Below are 13,475 nucleotides of genomic sequence, written 5' to 3' on the forward strand. Positions count from 1 at the left end.
ATAAGGAGAAGAAGGAACTTTTTCTGTCCCCCCAAATCGGAAGGGAGGTGGAGGGCGGGGCAGAGATGGTGCTAAACTGGAAGATCAGACTTGCCAGAACAGACCCAATTTCAGATATTCTGGGTGTGGACAAGGGCATCGTGGTCTCAGGTGCCATTTCTACCATAGGAGAAGAGCCTCAAAAAGATCCCAAGAAACACCGGTAGGCCTCTTGCAACTGCTTTCCTTCCTACCATTCAGGTCCCCAGTTCTTAGTCCCACCCCCAGGACGTTGATTGACAAGGCTCAGAGAGGCAGTCCCATAGAGTCTGGGAGGGCAATGCCACATATCCAGGGGGTGCTAGCTTCAGACCATAGGGAGAGGATGGGTTAACCTAGCTCAAGCACTGCGTCTATAGCTGGTCTCTGGGGTCCAGAAACCCTCCCCAGTTACCAGTGAGGATGGGGCATAAACTGCCCAGGGGCGCCAGGCTCTGGCCCTGGTCGCACCTGGAGCTAGGAGCAGCGGGAGAGATTCAAGTCAGACCCCATAAGGCATCCCCTGTTATGCAGAAGGAAAAGGGTTACTGTGGGAGTAGGGGTGTGCGCTGACTGCCAAGCCCAGCTTGGGGACCCCCCAGGTCCCTGCAGCCCCCTCCCTGTCCGCCCGCAGCTTTGCCTGCCTTCCTCCCTCACCAGCGCTCAGCAGATCAATGCTGCGTTTGCTGACAGCTGAGAATCGAGTTCGCCTTCCCGCCCCCTCCTCCGCCCCTCCCGCTCGGCTCCGTCCCCCGAGATCCTCCCGGAGGAACGAGAAGAGTTTGCTGCGGAAGCGCTTCACCCTGGGGCAGGGCCTGCGGAGGGAACGGCTGCTGTGGCCCAAGCTTTCGGCAGGGGAAGAGGGAAGGAGGATCGTAAAAGCCAAATTACCTCTCTGTGCAGGGCGGAGAGGGCCAAAGGGAACGAAAGGGCCGCCCCCTGCAGTTAGAGAGAGATGGCCAGGCACCAAGAACTTTCCAGCTGGAGAGGGAATGAGGTGGGAGAGAGTCTCCCCCTTTCTGGGCGGGATTCTGTGGGCCTCTGGGGAGGGGGTTGTCCACCCCCACGCTGGCTCAGAGCTCACCTCCCAGCACCCACGTGCCCTGCAACTAGTTCCCTGACCTGGGGTCAAGGCAAGGGAACACTTCAGACTGAGCCTTGAGCAGAGGAGACGCTTATTTGGGGCTGGGTGGCCTACCCCCGTCATGAAGAAGCTCAGAGGTGGGGTGGATGAGAGGAAAAACAGACACACCTGAGATACACTGTGCTACACACACTGACACCGCTCGTCAGCGCTGGGCAGTAGGCCTTGCAGGTAGGGGTGCTCACCGGCACAATTTCGCACCCCGCACAAAGCGCAAAGGCACACCTCATCGCTTACACCACCGACATCCAGCGGGTTGGATTCTGCACACCCGTCTTCACACCTATCCCATCGGACCCAGGACCCACACCTCCACTGACTCAATCTCATTACCTGGAAGCCCACAGCCACCCACTCTGCACACACAGCAGACAATTATGCATCCACTCCCACCCAAACTCCACAGGACGCGTGTCCCAACCGCGACTGCGGCCACAACTCCACACTCCACGCCCCACTTTCCACCACCACACAGGAGGGGTCCCAGCCACAGCCACAGAGGGTCCATACAGCCCCTTGCAGCGGTGCACACCCCTTGCCGACCGCCAACCTCCCGGCCCCGCGCGCTGCCCCTGGGCCCGCCGCCAAGCGATCAGGTCCCGGCGGCAGGGACTGGGCGGCCCGCGCGGCCGGTGCGCCCTGGCCCGCCGCCTTTGCCGCGCGTCCCCTCCCTCCGCCCCGCTCGCTCTCTCGCTCCCTCCCGATTTGGGAAGGCGGCTGCGGGGCGGGCGGGGGCGGGCGGGGGAGGGGCGGGGCGGGGAGGGTGACATGTGAGCGGCGCGCCGGCGGCAGGTGGAAAGGCGAGCGGCATGGAGCGCGTAATAAGAGAGTTGGAGTCGGAAAGAGCCGCCCCAGTCGCCGGGGAAGCGGGCGGTCAGTGCGGGCTCCGGCGGCCCCCAGGCTCCGAGCGCCCGCCCCCGACCCCGGCGCGGCCCCAGTCCGGCCCCTAGCCCCCGCCGCCGGCGTCCGCCCCGGGCCGCCCGTCTGGCCCCGGGTCCGAGCCATGCGCCGCTGAGCGCCCCGCGCGCACCCCCGTCCCGGACCGTCCCCGGGCCCCGGGCCCCCCGCCTGGCGCCGCCCATGGCCGAGGCCCCCCCGCGCCGCCTCGGCCTGGCCCCCCCGCCCGGGGACGCCCCCCGCGCCGAGCTGGTGGCGCTCACCGCTGTGCAGAGCGAGCAGGGCGAGGCAGGCGGGGGCGGCTCCCCGCGCCGCGTCGGCCTCCTGGGCAGCCCCCTGCCGCCGGGCGCGCCCCTCCCAGGGCCGGGCTCCGGCTCCAGCTCCGCCTGCGGCCAGCGCTCCTCGGCTGCGCACAAGCGCTACCGCCGCCTGCAGAACTGGGTCTACAACGTGCTGGAACGACCCCGCGGCTGGGCCTTCGTCTACCACGTCTTCATGTGAGTTTGCGACCCCGTGTTCCCCCGCGCAGCGCCTGCCCGGGCCTGGGCTCCCGGGGGATGGCTGCTCCGCCCTGACTCCGCCTCCTGTCCCCCATCCCCATGGCCGACCCTCATGCCTCTCCCCCTAGGCCTGAGCCCTATTAATGATCCCCCCAACATGACCCTAACCCCCAATCTCCAAACCTTGACCCTGGCTTTAACTCTCTTCTGATCTCTGCCATTTCAACTCCTTATTTCCATCCTGACCTCCAACCCCTGCACCTCTGTCCCAGGTACTCCCCACAACCAGCTTCTTGTCCCCCATCCTCTCTGCAATCTGGAGCCACTACAGTGGGGTGCTATTTGCCTCTTCCTCACCTCTCGCCCTGTGTCCCAGACACAAAGGGGACCCTTTGGGCCCCATACACTTTCTGTCACCTTCTCGCCAGCTCTTACTACTGTGCCCCCCCCCCCCCCCCCGGGCTCCCCTTGGAGACGTCCCTCTCCAGGGACAGTCTCCACCCCAGCCTAGGGCAGGCCTCCAATTGTAGGTATTTAGGGGTCGCAGTGAGCCACCGGAACCCTGACACTAGTGTGCTTTCTGAGTTAACTGAGTCTTCAGTCTCCCCTCCACCCTCAACCTCCCAGCGGCAACAGCGGGCCGCCCTGCCTGCTCTGCTGCCTGGCTGGCTAGCCTGCACAGCTCGCTGGCCGCTGCACCAGGCCTGGCTCTTGGCAACCGAGGGAAAAAGAAAGAGGAGAGGGGTAGGTTTGGAAACACTGACGCTGTGGTCCCCCTCCTCCCCCTCACCAGGCTCCTACAACTTTCAAAAACACTGACCGCTCTTGGATGTAAAGAGTGAATTTTGGCAGCTCAGAACTCAGTCTTGGGGGACGGCCTGGCCCAGCCTGGAACTTGAGAGGCCCGCGGATATCAGTTGAAGGGCCAGGCCTGGGGCTGGGACGCTCTGAAGTGCCTGAGGGAGAGAGACCTCTGGTTCCTGGAAAATGTACCGCTGTTAATCCCTTCTTGCTTCCCCCAGAGAGGACCCTTTTATCTTGGGTCTCCTGAGTGGTCTTTTTGTCTGTCCACTTGACCGTCTGACAGTCCTTCTGCCAGCCTGACTGTCCCTCTGCCGGAGTGAGTTTCCACCTGTATGCAAGTGGGCCTGTTCATTCATCTCTGCCTAACTGTCCAGCAGCTTCTCTGCTTGTCTCTTTCCATCTCTTTGTTGACATGTCCACGTTATCTGTGTGGCTGTGTGTCCGCCTGTCCGCCTGTCCCACTCTTCTACTTATCTCTTTCCACTGTCTTTTGGTCTGTCTTTCTGCCTGTCCCTGCTTGTCTGCCTCTGCCTCATCCTACCTGGGCTCACAGAATTTCAAACGTAAAGGGGAGAAAAACGCTGGCAAAGGGGCCCCCTGGCCATAGGGAGCGTAGAGGAAGCTTACTCTCAGCTCGTAAGCTCCTGGGGTGGCAGCTCTGACTTTCTGCAGAGATCCCCGCTGGGCTAGGCCAGGGGCAGAGTTAAGACTGCTGAAGACATGAGGTGAGACTTAGGGTCAGGGTCAGTGGTTAGGAGTAGCCTGACCCCCAGTGCCCATTGGGAGGCCTGGAATGAATGTTTTTGCTGCAAAGAGAGCTGTTGGAGTGATGGAGGTCCTATGTTGGGGTACAAGGGACAGTGGGGTTGGGGGTAAGGGGCAGGGGACTGCTAATAAGAGTGGTTGCATTGTGGCGCCTTTGCCCACACTGCAGCCGCTGGTGCTCAAGGAGGGAGAGACACCCCACAGGGAGCAGTTGCTGCCTCCTTGGGTTTCTCTTGGGAGGTGACTTTTTCAAGCCCTGTCTGGGCCTGCGAAAGCAAATAGGGCTCTAAGGTAGAGGTCCTTACTCCCTAGGCCTGGCCTCTCGGCCCCCACAAGGGTCACTAAAGGTGAAGGACCCATCTTGTGTCCCCTGGCCAGCCACTGTCTTCACCTCCTCTGGTAGGGCCTCTCCTTCCTCTGTAGGAGCTAAATCCGCTGGTACCTTTGCCCCACATCCTGCCTTTCAGGATGCCAGGAATGCCCTGGCCAGGGGCATGCTTATTCTGACCGCTTGGCCCCAGGAGTCCAGAGCCGAGGCATCTCAGGAGCCCTAAGGGAGGAAATGCACTGTGATCTCAGGGAACTGGTCTCCACCTTAGAGATCAAAGGAAGCTGAGGGGTCAGGAGCGCTACCTCTCCTGTGCTGTGTAATCTTGGGTTGACGACTGGGCCTCTCTGAGTTTTCGATCTCTAGGCCATCAAAGTGCATAGAAACCCCAACCTTGTGGCCTCCCTCTTGGATGTGGTAATGGGTGGGAAAGAGCTTGGTGAGCTGCGAGGGCTTGTCAGTATGTGAGGGATGGATGTTATTATTGGGACTGGGGGAGGGGGGCGCACAGGAGGCTTCTGCTCTCGAAGAGCTCGGATGTGGGTTTTCTCAGTCACTTATGGCAGGGTCTTGGGCGAGTCACAAAAGTCCTGCTGTTGGACTTTTCGCCCTACGGGGCACTTTTAGTGAAATATTTTCCCCCCTCCCCAGTGACCCTCAGAGGCAGCCCTAGTAAGGGGAGTCCAATGTGCACAGTTAGCTGACTTCCTTCTCAGAGTCTCAGGCCCTGGTAGGAGGGGCCCCAGCAGAAAAGCCTAGAAGAGAAGGGCTCAGGAAGAAGGGAACTGGGGTGAGCCGGGTCCATTCACCCTAGGAGACACCTCCCTCACACCTGCCAGCCAAGTCCCACTGGACCCCACACAGAACCTGCACCTTTTCTGGCACTGAGGTGTGGAGATTGCCCAGAGGACAAGCCCCGATTCCATCTCTTCTGCCAGCAGCTGCGTCCTCTGGGAAGCGGGAACCGCTGACTCCTTTCTTCTCCTTATTGAGATCTAGAAGGAGGGATTGCTGGCCCCTCTCTGAGCTCTCCCTCCTCTCTTGAGGTCCTTGGTCCTGTCACCAAGCCCCTGACCTCTCCCTGTGCCCTGGCCCCTGATTTAAGCCCTCAATCCTTCACAGGCCCTGCTCTCTGAATTTTGAGAAACAGCACATCACTGCCTATCATGCTTTTGGAGCTTTTGGAGGAATGCTCACCTCCCTGCACCCTGTCAAAGCCCACCCCAGCCTCCCTTTGGAAGTCAGAGGGCTGAAAGGGGCTGGGACAGAGCAAAGCTCCGTTTCCCCCTATCTTCCCTGCGCCCCTGTGAGACTCTGCTGCTCCCAGCCCCCAGCGGTCCAGCAGACTTTCTCTATGTGAAGGTTTACGCTCTGTAAACATCCTCTGTCAGCCTTGTCCCTGGGGTCAGAAGCTGTGGGAATGGGGAAGAGAGGAGGTGGTGGCCATTCCTGGAGCCCTCAGACTCCTAACCCCAGAGGCCCCCTAACTTCCCCCGTGACCATCTGAGAAGGACAGTTGCCTGGGTTGGAAATAATCCCAGCAAAAGGTACGCACAGCTCTCAGGCATCCCTGCCAGGTGGGTCCTCATATTTGACAGCCCCATTTTGCTTATGAGAAAGCTGAGGCTATCACATAATAAATCAGTGGCAGATGCAGGACCAGACCCGAAGACTCCTAACGCCCCATCTAGGACCTCCTCCTGCTCCCTGCAGCTGCTTGGGTTGACTCTTGGAGTTTGAACTGAAATTTCTGATCACGTGTGGAGTATCAGCTCTGTGCCGGGCACCGTGCTAAGTTCTCTGTAAACCACTCTCATGTGTCCTTCAACAGCGAGCAGGTGAGGCAGTGCTGTCATCCTCCTCATTTGCTGGTGAGGAAACTGAGGCTCAAGAGAGGTCACCCAGTGAGCGTGGAGGAGCCACAGCTGGGAGCTGGGTCTGACTCGGCGCTGTCTTTCTCTTGCACCTCAGCTTCAGCAGCACCCTATCCCCAAGCTCCTCAGGAACAGTACTCCTGTGTCATTTGTCTCTGTTCCCAGCACCCAGCATACAGGCAGCAGGAGGTGGGCCGTGGCCGGATTTTGTGGAACTGAATGGAAACTGCCCAGTCTCACCCAATGCAGTCACATCGTTGCTGTACATGGCTTTGCACACACGCATATCCCTGCTACACGCCCGTCTGTGTGTCTCATGCACATACTCACTGCAACCTGGACACACATGCCCGTGGGTGTCACAAAGGCACAGGTGACATACATCCAACGAAAAGAAATCAAATGCGCAACTGCTCTCATTGACTTCACAGACACACACCTGGGCCTGGGGCAGGACAACAGCATACAGTCGTCCCCTTCCTTGAGTGTTCGCTCACCTGTCCATACAGCAGGGCTGCCCTTATGGGTCTGTGTGTTGTGCATCCACCTTGGAGGGCGGCCTCAGACCATGTAGGAGTGGCGTAGCAGGCTTCCGAGAACTTTGCTTGCCTTCGCTCCTCCTGAAGGGCCCTCTGAGGTCTTTCTGTCCAGCCCTGTGGTGGACTGGTGGGTACACCAAGGCACAGAAAGGGGCAGATACTCGGCTAAGGTCACACCTGGCAAGTCAGTGGTAGAACTGCCAGGAACCCAGGCCTTCTGCCTCCAAGATCATATCTAAATGTTTAGATAATATTTTTCCTCACCCCAGCCAATAGAGAAGACTGATGCTCCAAGAACTTGGCTTTGTGATGGGGAAAATCTTGGAGTGTGACCCAAACCCCATCCTTTTGTTTGGTCTTACATAAGAAGGGGGCAAGTGGAGAGACCATCCTGCCAGCGTTCTAGCCCTCTCCCTCCCCCTGATGCTCCTTTGCTCCCTCTTTCTGAGTTCTCCTTTGGGGTCACAGGAGCAGGTTAGATCTCTCATTGTCAGTTACCGTACCCCAACTCCATAGTACATTTATTCCTTCCATTGAGGAAGTGCTGCTGAATGTCTGACTTCAATCCCCATTGCTGCAGAAGGCTCTATTCTCAGAATGTTGGAGCCAGAATTGTTTCAAGAGGTGATTATTCTCAGGCTTATGGCAGCACTTTGAGTGGATGATTTAATTTAAGGTTCTTTGAACCAGTCAAGGGAACTGAAACTGCTTGGGAAGCAGGGAAAGAGAAAGGCTCCGCAAGCCCCCAAGGCCCAGCCCCTGCCTCAGTCCCCACCCCCAGAGGGAGGCCCTGCAGGGAACATCCCTGGCTGGAGGTTTTCTCACCCCTCTTCCTTCCCTGCACTGATGTGGGTCTTTGGCCCAGCAGGGAATTCTGCATGTCTGCCCTGGGCAGCCCTCATTAACCGGAGGAGCTGTGGCGCTGGGGCTGGAGGAAGAGGGAGATTTGTTATTTCTCCAGAGGCTGTCCCACTGGGGGGTAAGAGCATGGGGTCCAAGTCTGACAGATTGGAGTTCATTTCTGGTTCTACCCTTAGCAGTTATGTGTCCTTGGGCAAATTATTTAATCTCTCTGAGCTTCAGTTTTCTCATAATAATCATAGCTGCTTCTAGGATTGTCAGGGCTGAATGAGTTGCAACATCTGACACCATGCAGGGCACAAACGTTCACCATCATCGTCATCACCACTGTTATCATAGTGTTGTGATTATTGCCATTCTCCTCACCGGGGAGAGGTTTGACTGGTGTCCTTGGCTCAGCGCAGTGAGTGAGTGTGTCTGGGCATGCCAGGAGAAAGCAGGAGCTTCCCTGTGTTATGGGGTGAGCGGCTGTCCCGGGGAGCCCAAGGATGTGTCTGTGTGGATTTCTGAGGAGCATCTAGGCTGTGCCATGCCTATGCCGAGCCTCTTACTTTCAGGCTCTTGTTTAACCCTCACAGCCATTATATCAGCCGGGCACCATTATTACCCTCATTTCACACTTGAGGAAAGTGAGGCCAGTGAAGGGTTGTCACTCACTTGCCCAAGGTCACACAGCCAATGAATGGTGGCCCCAGGACTCCTGGGGCCCTAGGACCTTATTAATTCCTTCTTTCATGTGACAAATAAGTTAAAGAGCGTCAACTGTGTGCTTTGCCTGGGGAGGCAGAGGGAGGTGGACCGTGCCTGCAGCCTGCACTGGAGAGGGATGGGAGGGCAGGCGAGGCTGCTGCTGAGCCTGCCAGGACCACTGGCCTTTCCTGCCTCCTCTGTCAAGGACTTGAAGAGAGGTCTGGGTGTAGGTGTCAGCATGTCTGTGTGTTTACGGCGAGGAGGGTGTATGTGCGAGTGTCACTGTATGGCCGAGGTGTGGGCCTCCTTGTCAAACTGTGTGCAGCTAGCCTGGCTCCAGGGAGATAGAAGTGGAGCCATGGTGCTCAGAGGCAAGCCAAGAACCCCTGGGAGAGGAGGGCGATCGTCTACTCTCTCCTGAGCGTATCATCCTGGGGAATGGGGACAGGGAATCCCAAAGGAGATTTAGAGATCGCAATCCCAACACTTACTGAAAAAGTGCCTACCCCCACTCCACCCTAGTCCCCAGCCTCAATATCTCCCTCTGTAAAATGGGGCTAGAGAAGCGGTTGGGCCACTCAGGGCTGCTTGGCACAGAAGTGCTCTGCATGAATGGGAGGAGATACTATCTCAGGGCCTTGACTTTTGTAGGGTTGGGGGCTGGGGAGTTTTTCTTCCAGCACCTTCTCTGTGGGTCCCTCAGAAGAGCGGGCAATATTTAGAAGGGCACCCAGGGGTCTGCCTGCCCCCGTTCCCCAGCTCTGAGGGGCTGGGAGAGGGTGCTGGTCAGATCTCTGGGGCCTCCACAAAGCCCCCTAAGACTCCAGGCTTTTTGGGCAACTCTGTCCCTAGGGCAGGATCTGAGTGCCCTGAGGATTGGCACCTGGGGGGTGAGGAAGGAGGGGCAGCCCCAGGCAGCAGACTAATTGGGCTGGTAATCCGTGGGCAGCGCCTGAGGGAGGGAGGGAGGCAAAGGGAGCCTGGAGCGCAGCGATTCCTTCCCTCTTCCCTTCCTCTTGGAGATTTAAGCAACAGTGGATGGAATGGGGTCCTTGGGCCAACCCTAATCTCTGCAGGGAAATCTGGGGATACTTTCTTCTGTGACTCCTCAGACATCTAGGCCAGGCTGGTGGGACAAGGGGAAAGCTTGTTGGAAATAAATGGACCATAATTGAAGCAAAAGGGATGGAGGTCAGACAGCAGGAAGGACTGCCCAATAGCCAGGAGATAGAGTGAGATTCCCTGGGGTACTCTTTCCAAACCTTGGGGACCCACGTCTAGCTGGGCTGGATAAGATTTACTCCAATCATTGTCCCTATCAAGCAAGTGGCACCCTTCCCTCACAATATGAAGGATGGAGAGTAGATCGAGCCTGGGAGGGAGAGTGATCAAATCAGGTGCACTTGGCTTTTGGGAGGTGGGGGTGGACACTGGCTGCCTTTCCTCCACACTTCCTTCGTGCCGCTCCTCCCTGGGAGCCTTAGGCCTGTCCAGGTCACCGTCTTTGGGTTTATTTTTTGCTGGGCTCGGCTGTCCCCTGGGAGGGGAGGGGGTAGGGAGAAAAGGAGGGGAGAAGGAACAGCTTTGTCAGCACAATCCCGGGTGCCTCTGCTCCTGCCTTCCTTGGCCTGGCTGCCACCCTCTTTCAGAGGGACCAGTCCCTGGGCACAATGGGGACCCAGACCCCTGTAGGACCTCCTCCCCTGGGGCAGCCCCAGCAGGTCCGCAATAGGCCTCTCTACCCTCACCCTTTTTCGATTCGTCTTGCCACAGAGCATCAGAGCCAAAAGGGCCTCAGAGCTGAAGCAGATCCATGGCTTCATTTCACAGATTGGAAAACTGAGGCCAGGAAAAAGGACCTGGTTGCCCAAGGACAGCACACAGTGGGCTTCTCCATCTCCCCTCCTCAATAGATGGGAGTGGTGTTGGAGTAGCTGAGAACCCAGGAAAGCTGCCTCCCATCCTGATCTCAAAAGGAAAGAGCAGCCCCTGATGTCATTCACTCATCCAGTTCTCTGACCTCTGCGGATTGGTGGCAGTCTGCTGGGAGAGACCGAGGATGGGGGAGGAGAGTGTGGCCCATGGCCCAGCAGTGGGAGGGAGGCGCAGTCTGGGGATGCCATGAAGGCCTAAAGAGTGTGTCAGCCCCTCCCCGTGTGTCCTTCAGCCTCCTTTTTTGTTAAAAAATAAATTAGCCCTATTTTACAGATAGGGGAATTAAGGACCAAGGTCAACACAGCTAATAAGTTATAGAGGTGGGACTCAAACCCAGAATGTGGCTCCCTGGGAGGCTGCCAAGGCACTGCCTGTTGGGCTCCGTCTTCTCAAACATTCCCTTCCCTTGACTCCTGTCAGCTGCCTCTTTGGTTTTTCTGTTTTGGTTGTGAGCAGCTCAGCTTCCTCTTTCTGCCACTTGAATGTTGGGACTCCTCAGGGCTGTGTCCTGGTTCTTCCTCTCTGTGCACAGTTTCCATGGGGGGGTGTCTCAGACACTGCTGTGACATTGGGGGTCTCCTTTGTGATGACAGCCTCCCCTCTGCAGTTTTCTCCCCGAGCTTCCTGTGTAGCTGCTGCGCCTCTGCACTCACTTCCTCAAACTCAGTATCTCCCTCCAGCCCTCCCTTCTTCCCCTTCCATAGTGACTCCCCGACCCCCAGTGCCCAAGTCAGGAACCCCTTTCCCTCAAGCTTGTCTTTTGCTCCTCATCTAAGAAACAACTTGTGGTGTCCCCAAATGTGCTGTTTAATGCTCTGAGTGCTTTTCCTTTTGCCTCAAACTCCTGCCTCTCCCACCCACCCTGTCATCTAACGAACTCCTGTTCATCCTTCAAATCCCAGTTTGAGCATCACCTCTTCTTGGAATCACTCCCTGCCCACTCCCATCCCAGGTTCGACGTGGAGCCCTTCAGAGTCCTCCAGGCTCTGGTCACCCAGCACTGGTGTTCTTCTGCACTCTTCCTCATCAGACTGTGAGGTCTGGGTGGTGGGGGGCGAGCACAGTGCTTGGCACTTGGCTGGTAATTAGAGAATGTTTGCTGGGCCAGGAAATTAAGTGGTGCTGAGGGTGGGTTGAAGGATGAGAATGTTTGCCAACTAGAGAGAAATTGGAGAAAGGGCCCCTAGGTCCTCTGTGTGCAGGCACTGAGCTGGCAGTTCTCATGGTTTTTGTCCTGGGTGCACTCCAGGCAGCAGCTAGAGCAAAGGCTTTCAGGTGGGACTCTTCGCCCCAGGGTCTGCAGAGTCTGGTGTGTCCAGGACCCTGAGGACAGGTCCTTGACCCTCAGGCTTCCCTGTGGGCAATGGGGAGCCATAGGCAATTGCAGGACAGGGAGACACCAGGCTGGGAAGCAGAGTTTGTCTGATCTTTTCCCATGAGCTTGCCCTCTGCAGACATTTAGTTCTCCCAGTATGGCAGGGGCAGGCACTATTATTGTTCTCATTTCACAGATAGGAAACTGAGGCTCAGAGAGGGGAAATAATGTGCATGAAATGACACAGCTTGTCCGTGGTGGAGTCAGGATTCGAATCCATGTCCGTCTGGCTCCCAAGCCCTAGCTCCAAACGGTTCTCAGACACCTCAGCAGACCCATGACGGTTTTCAGTGGCCTAAGGCAAAACCGAGGGAAATAAGGACAGCATGATGACTTTTTCATAAAGCTAAATTTATTCCATTTAAAAGACTGTCTTTTAGTCTGAGATTATGTCCTTTCTTTTCCAAAATGATGGGGCTGGGAATTTTTTCTTAAATGCCCTTACTTGGCAAAATTAAAAGTTGACAACCTTACGCTGTCCCAAAGTGTTTTTTAAAATATTATCGGTGCGTGAAATCCCTGAGTCTGGGCGCCATCCTGCCTCCTCCCTCCTGAGCTCTCGGGCGAGAGTGGGGGGAGTCTGGGTAGGATTAGAAGGATCAGCGGGATGGAGGAGCGGTCAGTGTCCACTGTCTACTCGTCCTGGGCCTCAGGGCCTGCCTGACCTGGAGTGCAGTGAGGGTCAGCCCAGGACTCTTGCCAAGATTGGAGTGTGGGGCAGTAGGGTCAGCCAGAATCAGTGCTCACCCCTCAGTTAAAGGAGCACTGGACCAGGAGTTAGAAGGCTGGGGTTTGGTTCCCTCCTCTGCTTCCTAAAGGCTGTGTGACCCCAGGCAGGTGACTTGACCTCTCTGAGGCTCTAACTTCTGTCTATGTAGAATGAGCATTATCATTTCTACCCACCCACCTCACCCTGCTGCCTCCCGCATCAAGTGCTTCCTAAACTACAAAGTGCTGTGAAGACCAGCGGGCTTGTTGTGCTTTTACTATTCTTATCTCCCTCTACTCTTGGATCCTGGGCCCCTCATCTCATCCTAGCCTGCACTGATTTGAGCCCTGAGGAAGGCACATTGCAGGGGTGGAGGGGTGGTATGTGGGCCCTGTAAGAGCAAATCGACCAGACGGGCAGTTCTTTCCTCAGGAGCCCCAGACAGGCTGGAGGCCTGGGGAACTCTATGACAACCATGCACTTACGGGAGCCAGGCTCTGCGTTCTAACAGAGTTCTCATATAGTAATAAGATTCATGGCCTAATCTATACAGGTATTGTGCCAAGTGTTCTCCACATGCTACCTCATTTAATCCTTCCAAGGACCTTAGGAGGTAGGCACTATCATTATACCATTGTATCAAAGAGGACACAGAAGCTTTCATACAGCCAGTACGTGGTGAATGCCCAGCAGAAAGGGAATTTCAGCCTGAGTGTGCAAGGAATCCGTGGTGTGAGAGGGCCTGAGTGTGCAAGGAATCTGGTGTGAGAGGGCCTGAGTGTGCAAGGAATCTGGTGTGAGAGGGCCTGAGTGTGCAAGGAATCTGGTGTGAGAGGGCCTGAGTGTGCAAGGAATCTGGTGTGAGAGGGCCTGAGTGTGCAAGGAATCTGGTGTGAGAGGGCCTGAGTGTGCAAGGAATCTGGTGTGAGAGGGCCTGAGTGTGCAAGGAATCTGGTGTGAGAGGGCCGGAGCAGATTTGCAGAGTTGCAGTGGCAGGGAGGGTGGGAGTACTCATGGTGTATGTGGGGGTGTGGGT

The 13,475-nt window shown here is 56.9% G+C and overlaps 1 protein-coding gene across 4 annotated transcripts in view; it reads left to right on the forward strand.

Moving 5' to 3' along the window:
* Positions 1–1,922: 1,922 nt before the first annotated feature.
* Positions 1,923–13,475, forward strand: part of KCNQ4 (potassium voltage-gated channel subfamily Q member 4) — a 54,294-nt gene continuing 42,741 nt past the window's right edge. For 3 of the 4 annotated variants that reach the window (XM_074334501.2, XM_074334504.2, XM_074334503.2), the window contains exon 1: positions 1,923–2,556. In XM_074334501.2, the coding sequence (XP_074190602.1) occupies positions 2,243–2,556 (314 nt within the window). In that variant the 5' untranslated portion in view covers positions 1,923–2,242. Of the gene's footprint in view, positions 2,557–3,504; positions 3,680–13,475 lie in introns of those variants that run through there. The other variant, XM_074334505.2, reaches the window with a different exon arrangement.

The sequence above is a fragment of the Rhinolophus sinicus genome, chromosome 14 (assembly GCF_057876585.1).
Source record: "Rhinolophus sinicus isolate RSI-liver-muscle chromosome 14, RSI-T2T, whole genome shotgun sequence".
NCBI classification, from domain to species: Eukaryota; Metazoa; Chordata; class Mammalia; order Chiroptera; family Rhinolophidae; genus Rhinolophus; species Rhinolophus sinicus.